At 42.0% G+C, this 23,175-nt stretch overlaps 3 protein-coding genes across 4 annotated transcripts; 2 read left to right on the forward strand and 1 right to left on the reverse strand.

Annotated features, from left to right (window-relative positions):
- The first annotated feature begins 3,970 nt into the window (after positions 1-3,970).
- On the forward strand, positions 3,971-7,107 carry mmadhca (metabolism of cobalamin associated Da). Its single transcript, XM_047576660.1, has 8 exons — positions 3,971-4,076; positions 4,561-4,606; positions 5,093-5,234; positions 5,326-5,543; positions 5,838-5,943; positions 6,033-6,145; positions 6,222-6,308; positions 6,398-7,107. Exons 2-8 carry the CDS (start codon positions 4,595-4,597, stop codon positions 6,614-6,616), a joined length of 897 nt encoding a protein of 298 aa, XP_047432616.1. The 5' UTR covers positions 3,971-4,076; positions 4,561-4,594; the 3' UTR covers positions 6,617-7,107.
- Positions 7,108-7,338: 231 nt separating this feature from the next.
- Positions 7,339-16,638, reverse strand: lypd6 (LY6/PLAUR domain containing 6). Its single transcript, XM_047576661.1, has 6 exons — positions 16,513-16,638; positions 13,447-13,588; positions 8,812-8,963; positions 8,061-8,159; positions 7,789-7,919; positions 7,339-7,708 (listed from the first exon to the last, which is right to left on the reverse strand). The coding sequence occupies exons 3-6, from the start codon at positions 8,930-8,932 to the stop codon at positions 7,526-7,528; spliced, it is 534 nt and encodes a 177-aa protein (XP_047432617.1). The 5' UTR covers positions 8,933-8,963; positions 13,447-13,588; positions 16,513-16,638; the 3' UTR covers positions 7,339-7,525.
- On the forward strand, positions 15,459-22,690 carry pspc1 (paraspeckle component 1). 2 transcript variants are annotated; one of them, XM_047576659.1, is made up of 10 exons: positions 15,526-16,030; positions 16,561-16,710; positions 16,792-16,943; positions 17,033-17,128; positions 17,212-17,408; positions 17,485-17,569; positions 17,651-17,756; positions 19,226-19,283; positions 21,178-21,314; positions 21,572-22,690. In XM_047576659.1, the coding sequence occupies exons 1-10, from the start codon at positions 15,647-15,649 to the stop codon at positions 21,824-21,826; spliced, it is 1,620 nt and encodes a 539-aa protein (XP_047432615.1). In that variant the 5' UTR covers positions 15,526-15,646; the 3' UTR covers positions 21,827-22,690. The 2 variants fall into 2 exon arrangements, 1 of the variants encoding a protein (XP_047432615.1); XR_007111413.1 differs by lacking the exon at positions 19,226-19,283 and having other exon boundaries at positions 15,459-16,030; positions 21,572-21,720.
- The last annotated feature ends 485 nt before the right edge of the window (positions 22,691-23,175 follow it).

Here is a 23,175-nt window from a genome sequence, read left to right on the forward strand (position 1 = left end):
TCTCCTCACTTTTGCGCTTTCTGGAGCTTCTTATTACTATTCTACGATTTACTGCCCTCCAAACTTGCACCTGGCGCCTCTTTTCTTAAATGGATTCTAAAATGCTCTGAGCTAAGTTGGCGGTAGCGCTCAGTTATTTCCCAAGTGCAAGCCGAGGGTTTACTGTCACTAATGAAGTACCACCGTATACTTATGTACGCTTTAGGAGGTGTTTTTGCGTTTTATATGAGCCCGCTGTGGCATTGTTCACGAAGTTAGGGAGTTGGTTTTAAATTTTAAATTGATTGACCCGATCAAAGAAATCAGTTAATAAGGTTAAGAACACTAGAAAGTCTGCGATCACGTTTCAAATATCCCAGTTAGACAAACCAAGAAACAGTCTGTAGTTTTTACTGGTGCTTTTTGGTTGCGCCTTATTCAATATGAATATTGAATTGAAACATTGAATAGAAATCTCTGGAGCATAGGTCTTCAACAGGGGGTTCGTGGAGGTACTGCAGGGGGTTAACAAAATCTTTGGTTGATTAGACCGTTTTTATATATTTTTTTTAAATTTCCCCCACAAATTTAAATTTATTTCAATGCACATTAACATGAATCCAACATATTTTAGTAAAAGGATAAGGGATAGCTCAATATTAAATGCAAAATGATAATAGTAATTGTATATTTATTTATATTTTGGCCTGAAAAACGTTGAGGACCTCTGATCTAGAGACGGTTGCTGCATAAAGGAGCAGTTTTTCATGTTAAGGAGCATTAATCATACATGATTTGGTTTTAATATGTAAAATATGAGTCACTGCTTTCTGCTAAACTAAGCTAACAAGCAGCTAATCTCTCTTCAATCTTCCTAATCTGACCCATAGAAATACACGCAGGTTCTTGTGTAACATACATACATGATAATGTTTCGCATTGAAACTGCTTTCTATTCTATTCTGTGTTTACTTAATGCTTTCTACCGACTGGTTTTGGTTGCAACATTTAGGTGACTACATATGGGTTTGTAGCTGTGGAAAAGAAAACTACCCTGGGGGGCCTGGAGGAAAAGAGGGTTTAAATATAGTCCAAGTAAGCGTGGCCAAACAGTCGGGCTTCGGAGGGCGACCCGACATGTTTGTCTTCCACACATGCTGAGTAGATGGGAGATCGACCCTTAACAGCCCTTGCTTTGTCATTAGTTAAGGAGTGAGAGCAGTTAAGGGTGTGCTGACACGGGCAGGCAGTTCACGACTGGCGAGAATATGGTCTTTTGACAGTGGATGAAAAGGCAACAGAAAAACTGCTGATTCCGGATAAGAGCCGGCGCGGCCTGACGCCGCAGCAATGCACAGACCTCGAGTGACTCACGGCTTTGTCTGGACTTTTCAAGGCTTTGCCGCACTTAGGAGTTTCCTCTCGCGCTGCTATCCAGGAAAGGTGATTCACTGTGTGTCAATAGATTTAGCTTAGCTTGTAGCTAACAAGTGTAGCTCGGCAATGAATGGATGTTGCCCAGAGCTCAGCACTTTTGGATGTGAAGGCAAATATTTAAGCATTAATTTCAAGTGCGAGTTTATGTAGTGATGCTCGCCTAATGTTTTAGTTGGATTTTGTTGAAAGGAATGTGTATTTTATTACCCTAACACAGGTCTTCAAGAGGGGGTCTTTGGTTGATTAGACAGTTTTTACACACACACACACACACACACACATATATATATATATATTTTAAAATACATTTTTAAAATAGTTCAGCCTTTCACTCATGTCCTGTCCTGTCTTACACCTGTCAGTCTAAGCTTCCTGTACACAGTAGGCCCCGCCCCTATCAGTGCTGAGCCAATCACGAGGCTGCATATTACACAGTGACTCTATCAGGTTCCCTGCAATTGGCCAAGAGCCTATTCAGTCCCCAGGTGAAATGCAGAAGTACTAGTAATATATATATATATATATAGCATGTTTATATCAAGTATGTTTATGGAAGTTTCACGGCCATCGTACTGTTGCATGTTTGAAATAAAAAGGGACTCTGTCGATCAGTTTGGGGCTCCTTTCCCTGAAAAACATTCAGAAAACGCTTCTCGTTTGCACATCGTTAAACGTACTTGAATGCGCCCAGTTGTGGCCAAACAAAAGCCAGCTGAAGATGCCTCTAACTGTAATTTACACACTATTGAATCTCCAGTCAGTCAAGCCGGTCCTGGCTGGTCTTCATTCCGCCTTTTCTTCACTCGTCTTCACCTCCAAATAATAACAGTGTGTGCAGAGCCTGAGGTGAAGAATTCATTTGCTGGCTCCTTGTGGACGCTGCTGCATGTTTAACCCCACTCCTCCATCACACACACACACACACACGCTCTGTCTGTTTGTGTGTGTGCGTACACCCCACTGGGGCTCCATCTAGGGTGGATGCTGTTACAAATGATCCTGTGGGAGACTCACTGACAGCCGAGGCAGTTCTCCCACTCTCACACACACAAACACACACACACACACAACCACGCGCCAACAACAACAACACTCGAACATCACGTTGCTGCAGCTGCCCACAGTGAGTGAAGCATGTTGGTCCCAGGGTACACTCCCACTGCATATCCAGTCAGCTCAGAGAAAGTGTCAATCAGTGTGTCCAAGTCAGCTAAAGGGATGTGTCTACTCCAGCAAATACTAACTGCCCTTGTCCTTTCGCCACTTTTGACAGCGAATAACACCGTTCTCGCCAGGAAAAACCTTTTATTCTACTATTTAAACTAAAATCGATCAAGGGAGCAAACGCTGTGGCGAGCGTGTGTAGCCTGCAGTACAAACACTTTTTTTTTTATTCTAGACATTATTCATAAATTGAAAAGGCTCAGCAGAAAGAAAGGACGGGTAGCATGTATTCAGTGAAAGTACAATTAGTGCACTTTTCTACGTAAGTTGTTTACATGACCTTCAGAGTCAGTGGGTTCTGATTGTGTGAAAGAGGCCGTGCAACATTAAGGCAAAACCAAAGACTTGTCATTATGCTGCAAACCAATACAATTATTCATTATGCATTACTATCTATCTATCTATCTATCTATCTATCTAGTATTTAAAAACAATAAAGGGAAAAAAATACTATAGTATAATTAAGACATTAATAAAAAAATAACAGGAAGAAATTCAAACTAATGCCTTACATAAAGGTCACTTAGTAAGTAAAAGTGAAACAGTGACTGTGTTAAATCGAAATTCTGATAAATTGGGATTTGCTGCCATCTTGTGGCGACATGTGAATAAGTACTAAAGCAAAAGAGTCTGGTTTGATGTGGTTCAACATTAGCTGCCATGCGGAATATGGAGAGTTTTAAAGGCGTGTAAATACTGTGACGTTTTGCACTAAGTATTCCGATAAAGAAAAAACAAAAATGTGATGATGTATCGGAAGAAATGAAGAGGGCAATCAAATACAGTATACAGAAAACACATAATACTTGTTTTTCTTTCTTTTCTTTTTAACCAATTAGTTCATTCGTTTATTTTGCCTAAATATAAAATTGAATTTAAAAAGCCCCTTTAGCAAATTGAAGCCCTTCTTTCCTCGTTTCCTTTGTGCATGTGGAAATGCTCTTACCTTAACTATTAGACATAGCCCTGAGCTCTACTGTTGTTTTTCTTCAGTTTTGTTTCACGAAGACTATCCTTCCAGTTTTTATTAATGCGTTGTTTAACCTGTTCTTAACTCGTGCTTCTTTCTCCTTAGATGTTTTCTTTTGTTGATGCATGACAATGATTTCAACTGTCTTTTACAAAACAGTCTTTGTTTAAGAAATGAGAAGCTATTCATTGCATCAGCTGCGGTTAAATAACGTGTTTCCAGCTGAAAGTTAGTAGTTAAATTCTGCCTTTTTTTGCTAAGTTAGTGTATGAAGTCCATCGTAAAAGATGTTAAAGCGTCTATAAAGCCATTTGCCGACGGCACAGAAGAGGGCGCTCGGCAATAACATCATTTAAGGTGAAGATTAAGAAGAAGGAGAAGAAGACCTTACGCAAACGGCGTATGAGTAAATTGTCCCTCGTCGCTACCCGTCGTTGTTTGTGAAAGCATACGTGCGGGTTGACAGGTGAGAACAATATGTACTTTAACATAATATAATACGATCCTAGGATTTTCATGTGCACTCTTTTTGCAAAGAATATCAAGAGTGGAGTATGGCATTTGTCGTGTCTAAGGTGATTTCTAACTAGAGAGTGTTTTATTGCTGTTCGAAAAGGAGAAAGTGTCAAAACAAGGAATCAGCTGACCGGGCGTTTCAGCTAAATGTAGCATTAGCTGCTTTGTTAGCTTCCTCGCTAGTTGCTTGGGTTGAATCCTTCTCATACTGTGAAAGTTTTGTGTCTGCTTTAATTTCGTTTAGAAAGCAAGTACCGCTGCGACCTTTGCGACTTTCGCGGCCGCATGAAGGATACGTAAAGTGGCTGTTGCATCATGTCAGCCATGTTAACCTGGCTCTGTTAGCGGAGTTAACTCTTCCTTTGTTGTAGTTTAAACGCCCTGTGAGGTCACCGCTATAGCAACTCATGTGCATGTTGTTGTTTTTCCAACAGGTAACTAGTTGAAAGGTGAAGGGGGCGAGCCACGATGTCCAGCAGTGTAAGTGATGTAACGTCCTCGTGTTAGCTCCCTGTAGCATCCGTGCTCGTTTTTATTAAAAGAAAAAAAAACTCACTCGCCAAACTCAATGCAAAATTAGGGCAATTTAGAAGGATTTCACTTTTAGAGTCAATTTTACACATGGAATAAAATTACTTAGGGTCTTTTTACATCGTTATGACCTTGCGTGGTATTCCGCCACATATGTAGGCTTTACATCACTAGTCTTGTTATTTATTTTTCCTTTATAGAGTTAGTTACACCTCCTCTTACTGTGTTACGTTTTATTAAATAACAAAATTAATTAAACTTTAAGTTATTTATTTCGGCTAACTTATTAAAATACAAATAAAGTAAAATTAATATGGATTTTTTTTTTTTTAATGCTGTCAGGAACTGATCCCCACATTGTGATGACTGTAATGTGTGATTGTTTCAGTAAGATGTGTTGCTTACTATTAACAGATAATCTTGTCTCGTTCGTAGGTGCTGTGTGGCCGAAGCAGGTTCGTCCTGTCTCATGCTGCTGGCTGCCAAGTGTTGACTTCCCTCAGGGTTGGAAGAACCCGGACCTTCTCTGCTGCAAGCTCCGATGAGCCTTACATAGCTACTTCACACACAGACTCAGGTGCGTTAAGGAGTAAAAGTGACTCTTATACTGCATTTCACTTTGTTGTCCCTTTGCACTTTCTCAAATAATCATCGTCGCGTCCTTGCAGGCCCCAGAACCGTGTGGCCTGACGAGAACATGGGACCATTCGGCCCTCAAGACCAGCGCTTCCAGCTGCCGGGAAACGTCGGCTTTGACTGCCACTTGGAAGGCACAGAGGACCAAAAGAAGACGCCGGTCCACAAGACGGTGCCCGATGTGCTCACGGCTCCGAGCAGCACGGAGAGACACCACTTCGTACTTGCCCAGTTTGTAAATGAGTTCCAGGTAAATTTGATTAGTTTTTAACTCATCTCGCTAACGAGCACAGCTGCAGCTCGTCCCCTCGGTCTTGTTTAGGCTAAATCAGATGAAATGCATCATGGTTTAAAATGAAAAAGTGGTTAATTGGCTCTAATTCCGTTAAGGTACTCAAAATTCTGACATACTTTCAATCAGAAAAAATACAAATTCATACTCTGACCTGTGTACGCTGAAGTACTAAACATGCAGTAATACTTGCCCATAAATTAACAATTCAATTTCAGTGCTGTAGTAATGTGTGTTTGTCTGATTTATCAGGGGAAACTGGGCCCTGTGTCCATGAGAGTCCACAAAGCAGAGCAGTATTTTCATCAAACAGACACAGACTGCTCCGTAAATTCCTGTCCTGAGCTGTTAAAAAAAGGTAAACAAAGGCGATCGGGCATTAAATAAAACAGTATAAGGCATTTAGAGCCTTTAATAAGCAGCGTGTGTTTTTGTGTGTTTTTTTAGATCTGGAGGTGTTGTTCCCCGCGGCCCCCGCCTCCTCCATCACAGTCGTGACGGTCACACAGAAGAACAGTCAGGTGGAGGCAGAGCAGGACAGAGACCAGCTACTACACAAAGTGAGTCCTTTAAACTTTACTGTCAAGTTTGGAAAAACATGAAGCAACCCGTAACCGCGGTTCATCCTTGCTGCAGTTTGTGAACGGTGCGAAGGAGATGTGTTTCGCTCTGTGGACGGCGGGATACTGGGCAGACTTCATCGACCCATCAACAGGAGCAGCCGTAAGTCATTCTGTGTCTGGTAGTGAGACGAGTTATGGACGCAGTGGAAGCAGGCGTATAATTAATTACACCTCTTGTTGCCCCGGCAGTTTTTCGCGTCTCCGTCAAGTCAAACGACGCTGCAGGCGGACGAGCAGCTCAGACACTTGGGCTTCCACATCGAGGCGTCGGGCTCCTGCACGGTGATCCGCCACGTCCTCAGGGGGACGCCGCTGTTCGTGGGGACCGTTTTCACCAACGCGCCCGCTCACAGCGCCGCCATCGCCAGACTACAAGGACTCTCAAACGCACTCGACGAGGAGGAATAGGCTTTTCGACGTCGTGTGGAACCGAATCCAGACCGAACAGAAGGCCCCTATTTATGTTTTGAAGAAGCTTGAAACTTGATCCGTGCTTAGAGTTGTGTTGTGTTAGAGGGGAGGACGTGTGTGAAGTTTGTGTCACTGTAACGCAAAATGACTCGACTGGGACTCTAATCGGACTTCCGCGCCGTCCGAGTGGCACAAGATCCCATCCTACACTTTAGCAAAGGAACTAAACACGGTGTGATGAAATAAAGAATATTTTAATAGAGTTGATGTGTGTATTTATCTAAAAACCTTCCCCGTGACCTCCACTGGCAGCTGGTGCTAGCTCGCATCGTGTCACACGTTACGACCAGGTTCAAAACTTTTCACACAGACTTACACAGTATTGTTTTATTTTTTGTCTAATCTGCTACACAGAAGGTGAGAAATGATGAATACTGTTTCTGTTGAAACACTACAGAGCAAATAAAGAGACTTCTTACCAGCCGGAACAGACTACTTCCTGAATTTTTCAGCTCTGCTGCTGGTAGTAAATAACATCCATTCTGCACATGTTTGCCCCATGTGGGGTAAACATCACGTGGCGAGTTTCCAGGAAGCGCAGAAACGTAAAAAGGCAGTAAATCTATACGTTGCTCAAACAAGTCTGATAAGATTAAAGAAGCCTGTGGGTGAAAAGGTTGAAAACGCGGCTTTGTCGATGCTAATAACGTTCAAATTAGACATGTTCACCTTTTATTGCATATGTCATTAAAATCAATTTAACAACCATGTTGATACTGAAACAACCTCCTAAAAGAAATGCTGAACATTTAAGAAAAAATAAATTAATATAAAAATGTCTGACCGGAGGAAGGAAGATGAATTTGTCTGCGCGTGCACCATCTGTGCCAATCGCTGAATCATTTATTAGATGCCGCAAATGTGTCCTGCTGAGAAGATGCCGCTGGTGATGACGGTGTAAATGAGCGCTGCGGGGTGGAGCCTCCTGGCCGAGCCGCCCAGGGGAGAGGTGACGGAGAAGGTGGCGCTGCTCTCGTTCCTCGGCACCAGCACGTTGCAGATGTTGCCCTCGCAGCAGGACGAGCACACCTGAGGGGGTAGGAGGGAGGAGGGGGCAGACGTTAGGGAAGGAAATGATTGGGAGCTGGAAGCTGCAGCTCGACACCGACCTGGTGGCCCTCGTGAGCGACCCGAGCGCAGCCGGTGAACTGACAGTCGGTGAGGGTGGCGCAGCGCTTGCTGACGGACACGCTGTCCCCGCCGTTGTCCATCATGTGGAGCGTGTAGCAGTATCTGGTCTCTGGAAGACATGGTAATGGATTTATAAAAAATGAACCACGCCATTATCCATTGCAGCACTCTGAGGTCTATGCACTGTTTCAAAGTCTTCTAGATGCTTCTGCTTTGTCTGCAGTGTTTGTGTTAGCTAGCCGTGTTGTACCCTTTGGACAGTAGACGTCTGGGGCCCAGCGGTTGCACTCGTAGTTATCTGCAGCGTCCTGACACGTGAAGCACTTGAAGCCGCCGGGGTGAGGCGTGGCTGTGGAGGAGACACGGATATGTCGTTTCACTGGTCTGACATCATCTTCTGCTTCCATTTATCCCTTTACTAAAATATGTTGGATTCATGTTCATGTGTATTTAGAGAAATTTAAATTTGTGGGGGAAAATACATAAAAAATGTCTAATCAACCAAAGATTTTGCGACTCCCCTGCAGTACCTCCACGCACCACATGGGGGCTGCGGACGCCCTGTTGAAGACCTATGCATATTCATTAATACACAGGACTAGATGTCACAATCCTTTGTGCCATAATCTGAGGCAAAATTCCTTTAGAAGCCAGTCCAACCGACCAGCAGACCAGCAGTCAGCTACTAACTAGCCTAGCCAGCAGCGACTACACTCCAACCAAACATCTCTCCCTTCTGCCAATATCAGAAATAAGACACCAGCTACATAGCCTAGCCTAGAGAGGTGGTGGCACATGCGACTACACTTCAACCAACACCGCTCCCTTCTGCTAGGATCAGAAATAGAACACTACCACCAGCTAATTAGCCTAGCCACGGAAGTAAAACACTGGAAAACACCAGCTAATTAGCCTCGCCACCAGCATTTGATAAGAAATGATGGGACCTAATGCTTCATTTTGCTTCATTTACTTGTACAACGGTGATAGCGTGGTCTTACTGGAGGGATGCAGCAGGATGATGTCCTCCATGGTGAAGTCCCGCGTCTGGACAGTTTTAAACCAGTCGGCGATGGTGGTCAGCAGCAGGACCCAGGCCACCGTTGGCCAGGCCTCCATCATCCGCCCCACGTATCTTCATGCACTTCAGACACTGATGAAATGAGATGATTTAGATCTTTCTCATTAGATCTGTGCATTGATATGAAATTACCAAAAGGCTAAAACGGGATGGTAACAGAAGGATTCAGTCCATGAAGGTGATCAGCTGCTCCTCTCGCCTGCTGTGAGTCTGCTTCATTAATTAAATGTCAAAGGAACCCTGAGAGTCGAGCTCCGAGCTTCAATTCTCAGCACCCGTCCATGGATATGAAAAATAGCTGATATTTTGATATGCCTTGAAGCTGAATTTCACACAATAAGGACATCTATTACAACCATTAACCATGTCACTTTTAACATGAGGAGTGTTTTAATTAAAGCCCCAGATGCCCTCTGGGGACTTAGACATTCATATTGATTCACTCACAGTCTCTAGTCTTCTTTCTAGTCATTTTTAAACAATGCGAATTGTAAGCAGGATTTTTTTTATTATTATTATTTCTTATGTTGTAGTTCATAGCTGCTTTGCACTCCAAATTTGAATAATTTTCACCTTTTTGCAAGAAAATAGTATCATCATCATAAGCATTTTTTAAAATCTACCTTTAAATAGTAATAAAAAATGTTAACTTTTAAGCAAAAACATTATTTCCAACCTTATTAGAGACGACTGGGAACAGATTCGAGTAATGAAACAACCAAGACTGCTCTGAAAAGCCACCTGACATTAGTTTCATGGAAAATATTTCAGGTTTTTGTGATCAAACTGGCATTTAAAGGCAAAAAATCTCCTCTGAGCATCTATGTCATGCCTCTGAATATTTCCCCTTCTCTGCGCTCTGTGTTTATGCAGTGGGAAACTATTTGTTAGTTTAGATTCAGTGACACGAACCACACTCTGCATCAATTAATCAGCTACCGTCTCCATCACTATTAAACAACTCGCATTAAAAATTAGTTGTGTTACAGTGTTTTTTTTCTGCGTTTTTTGTTTTAGTTATTTCTTGTCCAGGCTTCATTGCCTGAAATAAATCATAAGAATTTCGCAGGCTGAAAACCCTCCCAACGAACACTGTTCTCGGATTCACCGAGACGTCAGTCAATGAATTAACCACCAGATGACCTGCTTTTTCCTCCTGAATTGAGATCAGCACGTCAGTGTGAGATCGGCAGGCTCTCACTTCGGATGCTTCTGACACTGTTTCGCGTTTCGTCCCCGGGCGCTGTGCAGGCGGCGCGGTAGTAAATGCTTGTTTTCTTTGCATTATGCATGCTCCAGTAAAATGCATCAAGATCCCTGCGCACTACACGCAAACAGTCGCACACTCTTATGCTTTGCATCAAAAGCATATTGGGAATTTCTTGGTTATATGTGATATTAAGTTAAATATTTGCTTAATATTTAAGCAAAACTAGATTCTCGTGTTAGATGTGCAGGTTTACTGTGGCCCTACTTACCATGCACCTGTTTTTGTGTGTTTTTAAAATAATTAAAGCCTCTCCTCTCGATTTTCCTTTTCAGCATGTGAGAAACCAACCAACACACACACAAAAAAGCTTGTGCCATAATAGCATTAGCGTACGGTTAGCTTCCACCACAAAAGCGGGGTTAAGATGTGGACACCGGACTTAATGATTATTTGAAAGGCTCCCAGAGAGTCTCCCAGTCCATGCACTTGAATTCATCAAGCTCTTCAGAGCACTTGCACTACTGTAGAGTTCATAATGATATGCTGTACGCTGAAAGGAGAACTCGAGATTAGGTCTCCGACTTTGAGCTGTGTGATGAATGCCAGGCCTCGAACCGCAGTAAAATTTGGTTCGAGTCTAAGGAGAAGAAGAAGAAGAAGGAGAGGGCAGGATTAGGTACAATGGCTCCCTGTTACAACTGGAGGGGGATGGAGAGGGTTTGTATCACTCGGGGTTCACTCAGCACCGACCAACTCCTCCGGGTCCTGGGTGAAAGAAGGCTGAAAGAATCTGAAGGAGAGCAGGTTTTAAAAGTGTCGGCCTCCCTTCACAGCGGGCGATAAAGTTTGCAGATTTTGTAAAAAGTCGCATCAATCAACTGCTGCTGATAATCGCACTGTAAGTCCAAGTGTATGAATCAGCCATCGTTAGGTCAGAGGTTAAGTTGTAAAAATGTCAGTTCACAAATACATTATTTATGACTGAAAACCACGCATGACCCCCAAAGCTTGTAAATCCTAGTAAAACCCTCTATCCAGTACTGATACTCTGTCATTGCATCATTAACTTCATGCTTTGTGTGTTTCTTTCTCTGCAGAAAAAGTTGAATTTGTAACAGAACTCTGTTCAATGTGCAGAAATGTACAGATCAGGGGTCTTCAGTGTTTTTCAGGCCAAGGACCTACTATTACCTACTATATGTATTCTATAATAAACTAGTGCTATTTATAAATATACATTATTATTATCATTTTATGTTCAATATTAAGCTATTCATTATCCCTTTACTAAAATATGTTGGATTCATGTTAAATGTATGGAAAGAAATTTAATTTTGTGGGGGAAAATTTTTAAAAATGTATAAAAAAATGTCTAATCAACCAAAGATTTTGCGACCCCTCCCCTTGCAGTATCTCCACAGAGCCCCTAGGGGGACCCCCTGTTGAAGTCCTTTGCACTAGATAATATGTGAAGGAGTAAACTACATGAAAGCAGCATTTCTTACAAGGGTTTAAATACTCTGAGGCACCTCTGCGTGGTTGAACAATAAATTGCCATAAAGCCATATTAATTATGTTGAGTGAATGTTAAAAATGATTAAGAACAAGCATGTGATCCAACGTGCAGCTCTCTCAGTGGTCTGGGGTGAAGGCTAATTGCTCCACACTGGTCATGTGTGTCAAAGGAATACTTGATCAGCGTTCAGACCACCGGGGCTGGCTTTGAAGTTCAGCAGCTCGCCTCCGTCGACCAGACACATGTGGCAGGGCTTAACTTCTGTGTTTTCCTTCTTCCTTCTCCTCGCTCGGGTCAGAGACTCCAGCCTGGAAAACTACAGCTGGATTCGCGTGTCTCGTTTTTTTGTAAGCTGCTCAAATGTTGACGCTGTTCCCAGGCATTTCCATCCGGGTTTTACTGAGTCACTACATGACTGTAGGAGTTTTATGAGGTTCTTGCAGAGTTGTGCGTCTCATAAAACATCTTAACTGGACTGTTTAATACCAATGAAGAAGGTCGCCAGTACGTCTTAATGAACCCTGTAGTTGTAAGAGTTCCTGCCTTAAAACCACGCTCTCGTTGACTTTATCATTAAAACCAGCCCCCCCTTACAAGTCCTTATGATCAGTGCATCAATGCCTATTGTTTTGAAGACTTGAGGTTGTTATTTGGCAGTCGTCATCTTGTTTTTTTGTTTTGTTTTGTTTTGTTTTTTGGAGGAACAATGGTGAACATGTCAGTCTATTCAGGCACATCAAACCTGGTAAGTGCAAAAAACTGCAGTTCATCGAGTGGCCACTTGAGGCTCCAAAGGGGAGCAAAAGCCCATTGTTACAGCATTAGCATTAAACAAGCTTACAACCTGGTACAAAAAAATAGTTTCGGTCTCAATAGTTTATTTTTTATTAAGGTCTAAAATTCGGTCTAATTAAGGGCGTTCCCGCTGTGAGTGACGGGCGGTAGCCTGAGCTAACAGGTAGCGAGAGTTACCTGTTATCCAATATGGCGACCGCGGGCTCCGCCCACTTCGGGCTTCGTTTTCAAGGATTTGACACATGATATCTGCTTTATTATGTGATTATTTAAATAAAATTAACTAATAGACTTGAGAATTCATGGGATAAATCAGCCATTTTTAAGTGGAATTAAGTGAATTAAGTCACGTTTATTATGTGTCAAAGGGTGGACCGCGATTTTGTCCCTTCATCTGGAGATAGATAGTGGCCTTGATTCCAACCCATCAACATAAATTCCAACAAACTCACGTTTGTGTGTTTTTACGTAGTTGTTTACTGAACTTGCTAAAACCCAACTCCTCATCCCGCAATCTTACAATGAAAAAAACCCCAAACCCCAAAGAGGACCAGAGCAAAACACTGATTATAGGGAATTATGGTACAAGAGTCTGCAAAAAACTATAAGTCAAATCAGAGCATAAACGTGTCCAAATTGTGCTTAAGTGCAGTATTTGAGTGAATATACTTAGTCACATTCCTCTTAATGAACATCCCTGTTACACACAGTCTTCACGCAGAACCACAACACATGTGGCAGCACAGCTATAAAAGTGTAATTACAGTCCACTGACCCAACTTTTATCATGTCTCTTACATTCCTTCACGTGATGTTCAAAATCCTCTGAAAAACTCTATGTTGGCTGATCTTATCTGATGCAGTCAGATTAAATCCCAACATCACAGTGTTTTTTTTTTTCTCATATTCATCTTTTTAATTGGCGCCGTCAAAGCTCGGCTGAACTAAAAAAGAAAAAAAGCTTTGCAGCTGACTTAAAAGTGGTCATGCTATCACACGGCTGACATGCAACAGTGAGATAAAAAAAAACTTACCGACTCTAGTTTCTTGATGAAGCCGGAGGAGACTCGACTCGTCTGGGGTGAAATGATCAGAAACTGCGCCGCTGGTGCTCCGAGGTTGAAGGAGGGCGCTGCACCGTCACAGGGACGTCATCACCACTCCCATCAGCAGCAGCTTACAATGAAAATAATGACATAAAATACGGTAATATCACTCAAACTGTGTGTATTCTTAGTGTAGTTCTTAAAAATATTCTTAAAAATGAAAAATTATATAATTTTCCTCATGTGGTTATACATTTTTTTTTTTGTCTAGGCTTTATTTATTATTTTTTAAATAATACACCTTTTTTTTAACCACCCTTTAACTGAATTTACACATTTTTCTACATGTTAGACATTAAATAAATACTTAATTAATTATTAAATTAAATTTAGATATTAGTACATTTTTATTTACGAAAAAAAAATATATAAAAATAATCTAAATTTGAATCCCACCATGGATTTAATACATTTATCCTACGTATGTATAGAATAATAGTTTCAACAAATTTCAGAAGAATATCCACTTTTAACTCCTCTATATAATTCTGTAAGATGTTAGTTCAGAATCACAATTTGTGCTGGATTACAACATATAATGTACTCTTTTGGTGAAACTACTGAACCATAGGTCTTCAACAGGAGGTCCGCGACCCCTAAGCGGTCCGCGGAGTTACTGCAGGGGGTCCGCAAAATATTTAGACTATAGATATATATATATATTTATTTATTTTCCCAATGGGTTTCTGGCACAGCCACATGTTTGAAATAACAATAATAATATTGAATGCAAAATGATAATAATAATGTAAATAGCACTTGACTGAGTTTAATATAGAACACATATAATAGGTAGGGGGTCCCTACTTAATCTCTCTAATCAGTTTGTGGGTCTTTGGCCTGAAAAACATTGAAGACCCCTGTACTAAACGGTGCATACATTTACCTGTTACATTTCACTGGTTGGAGGTATGTGGAAACCGTTTTAACTAATCGCTGACTCCTGTTTGCAACCGAAGCACATTAAACTGCACTGATTTAAGCTTTGTTCAGAAATATTTTCAGTCAGCCCTCACGCTTTTTCTTACATACCCTACAAATTGCCTCCTTGTTCACATTCCTGCACTGAAAGACATGGTATGCTGCTACAGACTCATACACGTACTCATCAATGAGTGGGCGCAGCTCTCTGACCTGAATGGATATGTGATCTCTGGCATGAAAAGCAAGGAGGGAGATAGCAGGCCTTCAGATCCTTGTCAGACACAGGAATTTGCTTTAGTTTGTGCACACAGATGTGCTACAATGTCTGGACAGATGGCCAGTCCACCGTGGAAAAAGCTTTCAACGGCAACTCCACGCAAATGTGCACTGCTCAAATGACAAGTAGAGAATGCTTAAAACGTTAGATCTGCGTTGCACAAACTGTGACAAATCATTCACTGTGTGTATGGGAGAGGAGCAAGAGGGCAAAAGCTGTCTCAGTTGGGGCTCATGCACAATGAAGTAACCCCTTTGCTTGTAACATTTCATTCAGGTTACGGGCCAAGAAGGTCCTGGCAAAGCCCCGCTACCTTGAGCACGTTTCCACTGTCTGAAGACAAAGACTGAGGGACTGAAGAAGAGTTTCTATCCTCATGCCACCCATCTGCTCAACTCTGAGCCCTATCTGGACTTAAACACCACTGCATTACCGCAGGGGTCTTCAATGTTTTTCAGGCCAAGGACCCACAAACTGACGGATTTGTGGGGTGAAACTAAAAATAAATAAATAAATAAATAAAAATGTCTAATCAACCAAAGATGTTGTGATGTTACAACCCGACTGCAGTACCTCCGCGGACCCCCTGTTTAAGACCTATGCATTATTGTTATAGAAAATTAATAAATAGATTAATCAATATTGTGGAATTGTATTTGTATCGTTGAATCTGAATAATGTTGATTTAAAAAAAAGAAAAGAAAGAAAAACAGCAGGTACACTACATTTAGTTTAGTCGGTGTAATAACATAAATGGCCTGTGGGGGCAGCACCGCGCCTTCGCTGCCTTTAATCTGTCATAAAAACTAACAACAAGCTGCGTGCGCATCCGCCGCCATCTTGGAAATTCACAGGAGGTGTGTTCGAGCATCCCCGGTGTTGTGGTCCTTTCTACAAACTAAGTTTAATTTCCACAGCGTTTAATACATGGCTAACCGGAATATGCAACAACCGACCACGCACAGCAGCAGTTCTTCTCCTCAACCGGGGAGACGCGGGACCGAGTCGCCGGCCACGGAGCAGTCGCCGGGGAACAAAGACAGTCCGGCACCGGCGTCTCATCCATCCCCCGCGGCCGAGCAAAGCGAAGGAGCCGCGGAAGGAAGCGGCGAAGGCCCCGCAGAAATGACCCTGGACATCACGAGCTTTCGGAAACCGGGCGAGAAGACGTTCACGCAGCGCTGTCGTCTGTTCGTGGGGAGTCTCCCCGTGGATATTTCGGAGGAGGAGTTCAAAAACATGTTTGCGAAATATGGAAACGTCAACGAGGTGTTCATCAACAGAGAACGGGGCTTCGGCTTCATTCGCTTAGTACGTCAAAAACTTATTACGTTTAAAATGCATTTCTCGGTTAATAATTATATTTATAAAGCTATTTCTATTTCTGTTTGTTATTTTGAAGTGCGTGTACCAAAATGCGTGGGTTAAGTGAGATTAGCAAGGTGCAATGTTAGCATTAGCATTAGGAGAAGGTGCTGTGTTTACATCATGAACTGATCATTTTATTAGAATTAGTGAATGGTTGCCAGGTTTAAACTGATATTTCTGTCCCCTTAGTGTCCTTCTTTTTCCAGTCTAGTTTCTGCAGCATTTAGCATTTACACTCACCAATACATGACTGTCTTAAACAGTTGTCCTCTGTCAGTATTCATTCATTTTAAATCTGCTGCCACCCCTCAAAACACAAAGCATGATTTGCACTTTTAATCTTTTGCTTATTCAGTTCAAGATTAAAATAAAATGAGGACAGACAGCTCGTTGACAGGTTTTATGTCACACTGCAGCCTCCCTACCTCCTGGAGTGTCATTGTCCCGTTCCTCCTCTTCCCTTTGTCTCTCAGGAAACTCGGACACTGGCCGAGATCGCTAAGGCTGAGCTTGATGGGACGATCGTGAACAACCGAGCCATCAGGGTCCGCTTTGCTACTCACGGTGCCGCGCTGACGGTGCGCAATCTGCTGCCCGCAGTGACGAATGAACTACTGGAGCAGGTGCGGGAAATAAAATCTCAAAACTTCAGAAACAATCACACGTTTGTCCGTTTGTGTCTGAAAATCACCTTGTGTCCTCAGGCCTTTTCTCAGTTCGGGCCCGTTGAACGTGCCATCGTTGTGACGGACGACCGCGGCCGGCCCACCGGGAGAGGCATCGTGGAGTTTGCGAACAAAGTGGCGGCGCGCAAAGCCTTGGAGCGCTGCACGGAGGGAGCGCTGCTGCTGACAACGTGAGGAGTCGGGGACGTTTGATGGGTGGAACACAAGTCTGAGCATCACTGACTCACATTGTCCACTGATGTTACTGTTATTTATACAGCACGCCTTGTCCTGCTATTGTTGAGCCCTCGGAGCATTTTGATGACGAGGAAGGCCTGCCTGAAAAACTGCTGCCAAAGACCCCAAAGTATTATAAGTAAGTGAAGTGGTTTTACACCATGATACAATAACTCTTTGTCTACTGGAATTGTCGTTTATACTTGTTGCTTTTCTCCCCAGGGAGCGAGAGCAGAAGCCTCGGTACGCCCAGCCGGGCACGTTCGAGTTCGAGTACTCGTCACGTTGGAAAGCCCTGGATGAGATGGAGAAACAGCAAAGAGAGCAGGTGGACAAGAACATTAAAGAGGCCAAAGAGAAACTGGAGGCGGAGCTGGAGTCGGCCAAACATGAACACCAGCTTATGTTAATGAGACACGGTGAGGGCTGTGACTGCTTTAGCTGCAGGAAACACCGCTTATTCCCTTCTGTACTGAACTTCCTTGTTCCCTACAGATTTAATGAGACGCCAGGAGGAGCTGAGACGACTGGAAGAGCTTCGAAATCAGGAGCTGCAGAGACGAAAGCAGATAGAGATGAGGTGTGTGTATGTGTGTGAGATTGGGCTCTGTGATGTAATATGTATCGCACTGCAAGGGTTCATCTTTCCTCTTGTCTCTAGGCATGAGGAGGAGAGAAGGAGACGAGAGGAAGAGATGATGAGACACAGAGAGCAGGAGGACCTGAGACGGCAACCAGATGGCTTCAAACCAAACTACGTAGAAAACGTGAGTCCATGGGAGCGTTTCAGACGTCATTCATAAACTATACTGCCATTTTTTTTAGGCTTCACATTTAAAACTAAAAATCCTAAACATTTCTAAAATAGTGCTCATTGCCTAAAACTCTGTAGCTCTTGTACTGACACATCAAAGCGTAGTCGAGTGAAACTTTCCAGTGGCCATTTAAAACACAGGATTTGGGTTTTTAAGTCTTTGACTTTGATCTAATGAGTGAAAAGTGGAGCCCTTCAGGGACACACATGCTGAGGGACTTTCAACCCTAAAACTACAATTCCCACAGTTGCATATGCTGCAGGGTTGCACGGTGTTGTGGGACTGTTTTGTTGCTTCCTGCACAGTTGACAACAATACAGTGACTCAGCTCACATGTTGGATCCAGAGGGTCAGCGGCACACGACAGTTTACGAGTGTAATTTATAGACAAAAACGACAAGAACAACACTATTTTTAGTCTTTTCCACCAGATTTACACCTTTATTTCTTCTTTTGGTCCTTACCTCTGAATTCCTGTGAAAGTTAGCGGGATAAACGTGTATTTTTCAAAAAAAATCATAAAGTTTTATTCTATCAAAGTCAAAGTTTAGGTCAGTTCTGGCTATTTAATTGAGTGTGTGTGTATTGTGATGCTGTATTTGACTGTTTACTGTGTTACAACTTTTCAAATCCTTTGCTTCGTTTAGAGGTCCCATCTGTAGAGTGGTAGAGATTATGTACAAAAACAAAATCAGATATTTTATTTTAAGTGTAAAATTAAATGCTGCCATCTAGTGGTCAATTAGCTCCACTTTAATTATCAGTCTTGATGCTTTAAAGGTACAAGTTACAAGTACTGTTTAATCACATTCTTTTAAAGCATATTTAACCGGTATATTTTACTTATTGTAATGGCAGCATGTTGGCCATTTAAAAGGGAAGTACATAAAGAAAACTAAATGTCATAGTTCATGTGGTTTTGCCTCTAGCACTCGATAGAAAACATGTATTTAGCACAATGTGCAGTCTTCTCTTATGCAACTTCACACTGCTATATGATGTTTCTGGTTTTATTTTATGTTTTATGAGATAAATTTGTCACTGAACCCTTTTGACTTTCTGTGTTTGCAGGATTATGTGATTGAGACTGAGAGAGGATTGTGTGGTGGCTTAGCTTTAACTCCATACTTGTGTGTGAATGAAATCTGCACGCCTGCTGTATCACTAATGTAGTTCATACATTTAGGGCTTATTCCTCCGTTAAATGTATCGTCCATGCAGCAACATTCAATCATTATATAAGTGAAGCTTATCTGCGGTTTATTATATAACAGTTTTTCAGATTCTCTTTCTACTTTTCTGTGAGGCCTGGAGGATATGAAGGTGCATTCAAGCTGAAATTGAAGCCCGTGTTTTCCGTCACATCCATATTATCATGTGAGGTCATGTACATGGTTAAGGCTCTTCTTTGCTTCTTTCAGAGAGAACAGGAAATGAGAGGGGGTGAGCTGGGCCCTCGTGGAGCCATTAATATGGGAGGTACGGGCACGATGATTGTGTTCAGGACTGACTGATAGAAAAAAAAGACGGATAAAATGATGATAAGTGAATTATTTTCTCCTACAAGTCTTTTTGTCTTGCATCCCGAGTGACTCCTTTTCTCCATAATTCTCTTTTTTTACTTCCCAAACTGAGTCACTTGGGATGCAATGCACAGAGGTAGAGACAATATTTCACATGACAACATGCAGTTGTGTAGTAATGTATGTACCAGATGAGGTCTTTTTTTTATTTGGTTGGGGATTTATAGACTAATATTTGGTCCCTGAGCTTTCATCCTGAGCTGTGTGCAGATCTGACACTTTTCCCTTTTAACCAGTCTGTATGATTTTATGAGCTGTAGCCGTCTCATGATCATGGTTCATTATTGGCGGGAAATAATTAAAGACTGGAGGATGGATCAGGAACGCAAATTAAGTATAAATATGTATATATTGGTCTGTTAAGTGCAGGATGAGAGGCTGGGGGCCGACATTTGAGTCTATTATATTAAGATTGTAACCTAGGATTGCACATCACCTTTTATAAACACCTTGTTTGTGTGGGCCTCTGCAAAGGTTGTGTCGTTGTTTAACGTCAGAACAGTGCATTATATGTAGCGTAATATTTCACTTGTGCACAGTTGTACGTCTTAACTGTTCTTTCTGCAAAACGTTTATGATTATCAGTTCCATATTCTTTTTTGTTTTTTACATTTTGCATTACCTTAACCACCATTAACCTCCCGAGACCCTTTTATTGGTTGTGTTGTTAATTTCTCCAAGAACCTAAGAATTATAAAAACTAAGCGTCATCTTTGAGCACGACGTTTAACCCTGTAACACCTCAACACCCGCGGGTAAAAATAAATAAATAAATAAATAAAATGCTTGCGATATTTAAATTACCGTAAGTCCCCGATGTACATAATTCAAAGTGTGGCTGAACGAGCTGTTGCTGCCATTACGGTAACGATAACGTACCGCTGCTGTTTGACTTGGGGGGCGAAGGACCGGAGAGAGTTGTTTGGAGGAATTTGTCGGTAAAACTGAGGTTAGTTAGCTCTTGCACACTTTGCGCAAACTACTGAGAGTGACGGTAATTCAGAAACCACGTGCTCTAACGGCTTTAACCGTTCGGTTTTAAAGGGTTCTAATCCCAACCGCCGCAAACGGCTACTTGCTAATTAGCGACGCTGCAGCTCGTTACTACTGATTGAATTTATTAAACCTGCGTTTCATATAAAACTATATGTTTATGCTTTATATTTAAAATATAAAGCATAAACATAGACAAGTTTCAACCATAAAAATAAAATAAATACTGTCATATATATATATAGATATATTTATTTCTTTTTTTACACTGGCTATTGTAGATAAAGGCGTCCACTTATGAGGACAGTGGGTCTCTATTTATATATAAGGTGATGTGCAGTTCATGAGTGTCCTCAAATTTTAGCGGTGCTTGTTATTTCATTCGTCATCTTCCACTTTTGCCTGGTCTTTCTGTTTAGACTCCTTCTTCTAGATCTTTTATACAGTTTTCCATCAGACTTTTATAGATTAACGTTGGTTTTTAGTGTGGGGGGGGGGGGGGTGCACAGGTCTGATCTATGTTGTAAGTTTATGTTTTTATACCAGTAAGACATTTTTATTCTGTGGTTCTTCACCACTAAGGATACATATATTACCATGAAATCTTGTCTAAACATTGATGCGATATGTCCCGTTTGTTCAGAATATCCAAACCCTGTCGTCATGAATGGGGAGAGGTTCCTAAACATTTTAGTTTCTGACTAAAAGCCAACGTTAAGTAGTAAATTAAAAACGCTGTAGCTTTCAGCCACTGAAATACCAGATGACCAAGCCGTGCTTCGTTGTTTTGCGTGTAGATGGCTATAACCCGGCCTCTGCGGGGCCCGGTGCTAACCAGGGTCAAATGATGGGCATGAGTGGAAGGGGAGGAGCCATTGGCCCCGAGGGAACGGCAAATATGGGGACGCCATTGATGTCAGAGAATGGAGCCACGGTAACGTATATGGGGAAAAAATCAAAAGTCAATCTTGGCCTAAAACCCAAACATTTGATTCAAACATTTCCAATAAAAATATTTCCCAATATCTAATGGACCTATCCCTCTCTTTCCCTCTGTCTACGTGGTTCACTGTTGGATATACGGATCAACTAAACCTTTACCGGATGAACGTTGGAAACGCATTCTTGAAAATCCTGTGGTTGGTCATCGTTTGTCACGTGCGTTTTTAATCCGACCTCATAAAACCACAGCGAAATGACCGGTACCCGCAGGCTGCATCAATGGGAGGCCGACCAGAAGTTGAGTCCCCAAAGCAGCAGCAGCAACAACAACAGCAGCAGCAACATCAACAACCACAGCAGCAACATCAACAACCACCGCAGCAGCAGCAGCAGCAGCAACAGCCGCCATTGGGCCCCCAGGTTGGACCGCCCCCAGGATTTGGCAGAGGAAGTCCAGTTGGGGCAATGTTTGACGGGCCAAATAACAAGCGTCGAAGATACTAACCACCATCGGTTAGTAGAGTGTTTTTACATTGACTCACTTGCTGTCCCACCTCTTCCCTTGTCTCTTTGCTAATAAAACCGTTGGGCTGGACCTTCCCCAGGACTTGGGAATTTTGTGTTGGGCTAAGTGACAGCCGACGAAGATAAATAACCACTTGTGGTTCTCATGGATCTGTGACTCAGGACTATTTCCTCTCCCTCGTTGACCAACCATGTTCCTGTGCATTTGAAGAAATCTGATATATTTTTGTTTTTATCATTTACTGTCTGATTGAAAATTGCCAGTCAGTGCTTTGTACTTCTTTGCATGACTCCACGTATTTTACGCAGAATATGTTTATTCTCTCCCTCTGTCGTCTGAATGAAATGGTTCACAGCATGTTCAGGGATCCCTCTGTGCATAATTAACTTTGCAGATGTTGCACCACAGCTGCTGTTGTCGGGAAGACACTATTTTGACCTTTATGGGGAGGGTTTAGTTACAGGTACATCCACCATATTTGATCATGTGACTCAAATTTCTGTATGTACATTTCTTTATGTGTGCACGGCATTCACTGTCTACACTTCCAGTGCAAGTAACATCACGTTTTCCTCATTTTTGCCATCAACTTGGTCCTATTGTATTGGTTTTCATGACGTCCCTTCTTCTCAGAGCTGAAAATAACTTGGATTAAAAAAAAATAGTAATTTATTAATAAACCGGTGGTTCGTAGTTTCTTTACCTTTCTGTCCTTTTCTCTTCACATTCTGTCTATCTTTGCTTTTTAGGTGTCAAGACTATTTTGTGTGAATGAATATTTCTGCAGCTTCAGTTCATCTTGTATGTCATGATCAAGAGAAATAAAAAAATATTTGTAGGAATTTGTCTTCGTTTTTGATTTGAAATACTTTCCACATCCCATATGCCACTTTTCCATCCTAAGTAACCTCAAGTACTTTGATCCATAAACTAAAAATGGTTCCTGAGCTCACTTGTTGTGTATGTAAATTAGTGACATCATGGGTTAAAAGCGCAATTATTATTTTTATTTTTGCAATTCCGCAACTGTCCACTAGATGTCAGTAATAAACAAGACCGACAACAGCAACGGCACATTAAACAAGCGTCACTGTTGCTCTGCACAAACAGTAAATAGGGAGGAGGTCCGGGCAGTGTTGCTGTTGATTTGCTGCTTTGGACTCGGGGTCATGGAGGGTGAGAGCTGGAGCCTGAGTAGCAAAGTGCATTCCAAATACCCAAAATGGTAGCGAGCAAAAGTTACTGTGGGGTGAAATGCTGCGAGTACTCAGATACTAAGAGAGCGCCTGCACTTCCCACTCCAAAGGTCCTCAACGTTTATAAACTA

Source organism: Mugil cephalus, chromosome 23 (assembly GCF_022458985.1).
Source record: "Mugil cephalus isolate CIBA_MC_2020 chromosome 23, CIBA_Mcephalus_1.1, whole genome shotgun sequence".
Classification (NCBI taxonomy): domain Eukaryota; kingdom Metazoa; phylum Chordata; class Actinopteri; order Mugiliformes; family Mugilidae; genus Mugil; species Mugil cephalus.

Bases quoted from the DNA above. Each gene is read 5' to 3' on its own strand.
- lypd6 (XM_047576661.1), bottom strand. From the start codon at position 8,932: ATGATGGAGGCCTGGCCAACGGTGGCCTGGGTCCTGCTGCTGACCACC. The intron at 7,920-8,060 runs GTACAACACGGC...CATGTCTTCCAG, and splicing joins AGACGTCTACTGTCCAAAGG to AGACCAGATACTGCTACACG. The intron at 7,709-7,788 runs GTCGGTGTCGAG...CTACCCCCTCAG, and splicing joins TCGCTCACGAGGGCCACCAG to GTGTGCTCGTCCTGCTGCGA.
- mmadhca (XM_047576660.1), top strand. The intron at 5,235-5,325 runs GTGCGTTAAGGA...GCGTCCTTGCAG, and splicing joins TACTTCACACACAGACTCAG to GCCCCAGAACCGTGTGGCCT. The intron at 6,309-6,397 runs GTAAGTCATTCT...TTGCCCCGGCAG, and splicing joins ACCCATCAACAGGAGCAGCC to TTTTTCGCGTCTCCGTCAAG.
- pspc1 (XM_047576659.1), top strand. From the start codon at position 15,647: ATGGCTAACCGGAATATGCAACAACCGACCACGCACAGCAGCAGTTCT. The intron at 16,944-17,032 runs GTGAGGAGTCGG...TTATTTATACAG, and splicing joins GGAGCGCTGCTGCTGACAAC to CACGCCTTGTCCTGCTATTG. The intron at 17,129-17,211 runs GTAAGTGAAGTG...TTTTCTCCCCAG, and splicing joins AAGACCCCAAAGTATTATAA to GGAGCGAGAGCAGAAGCCTC.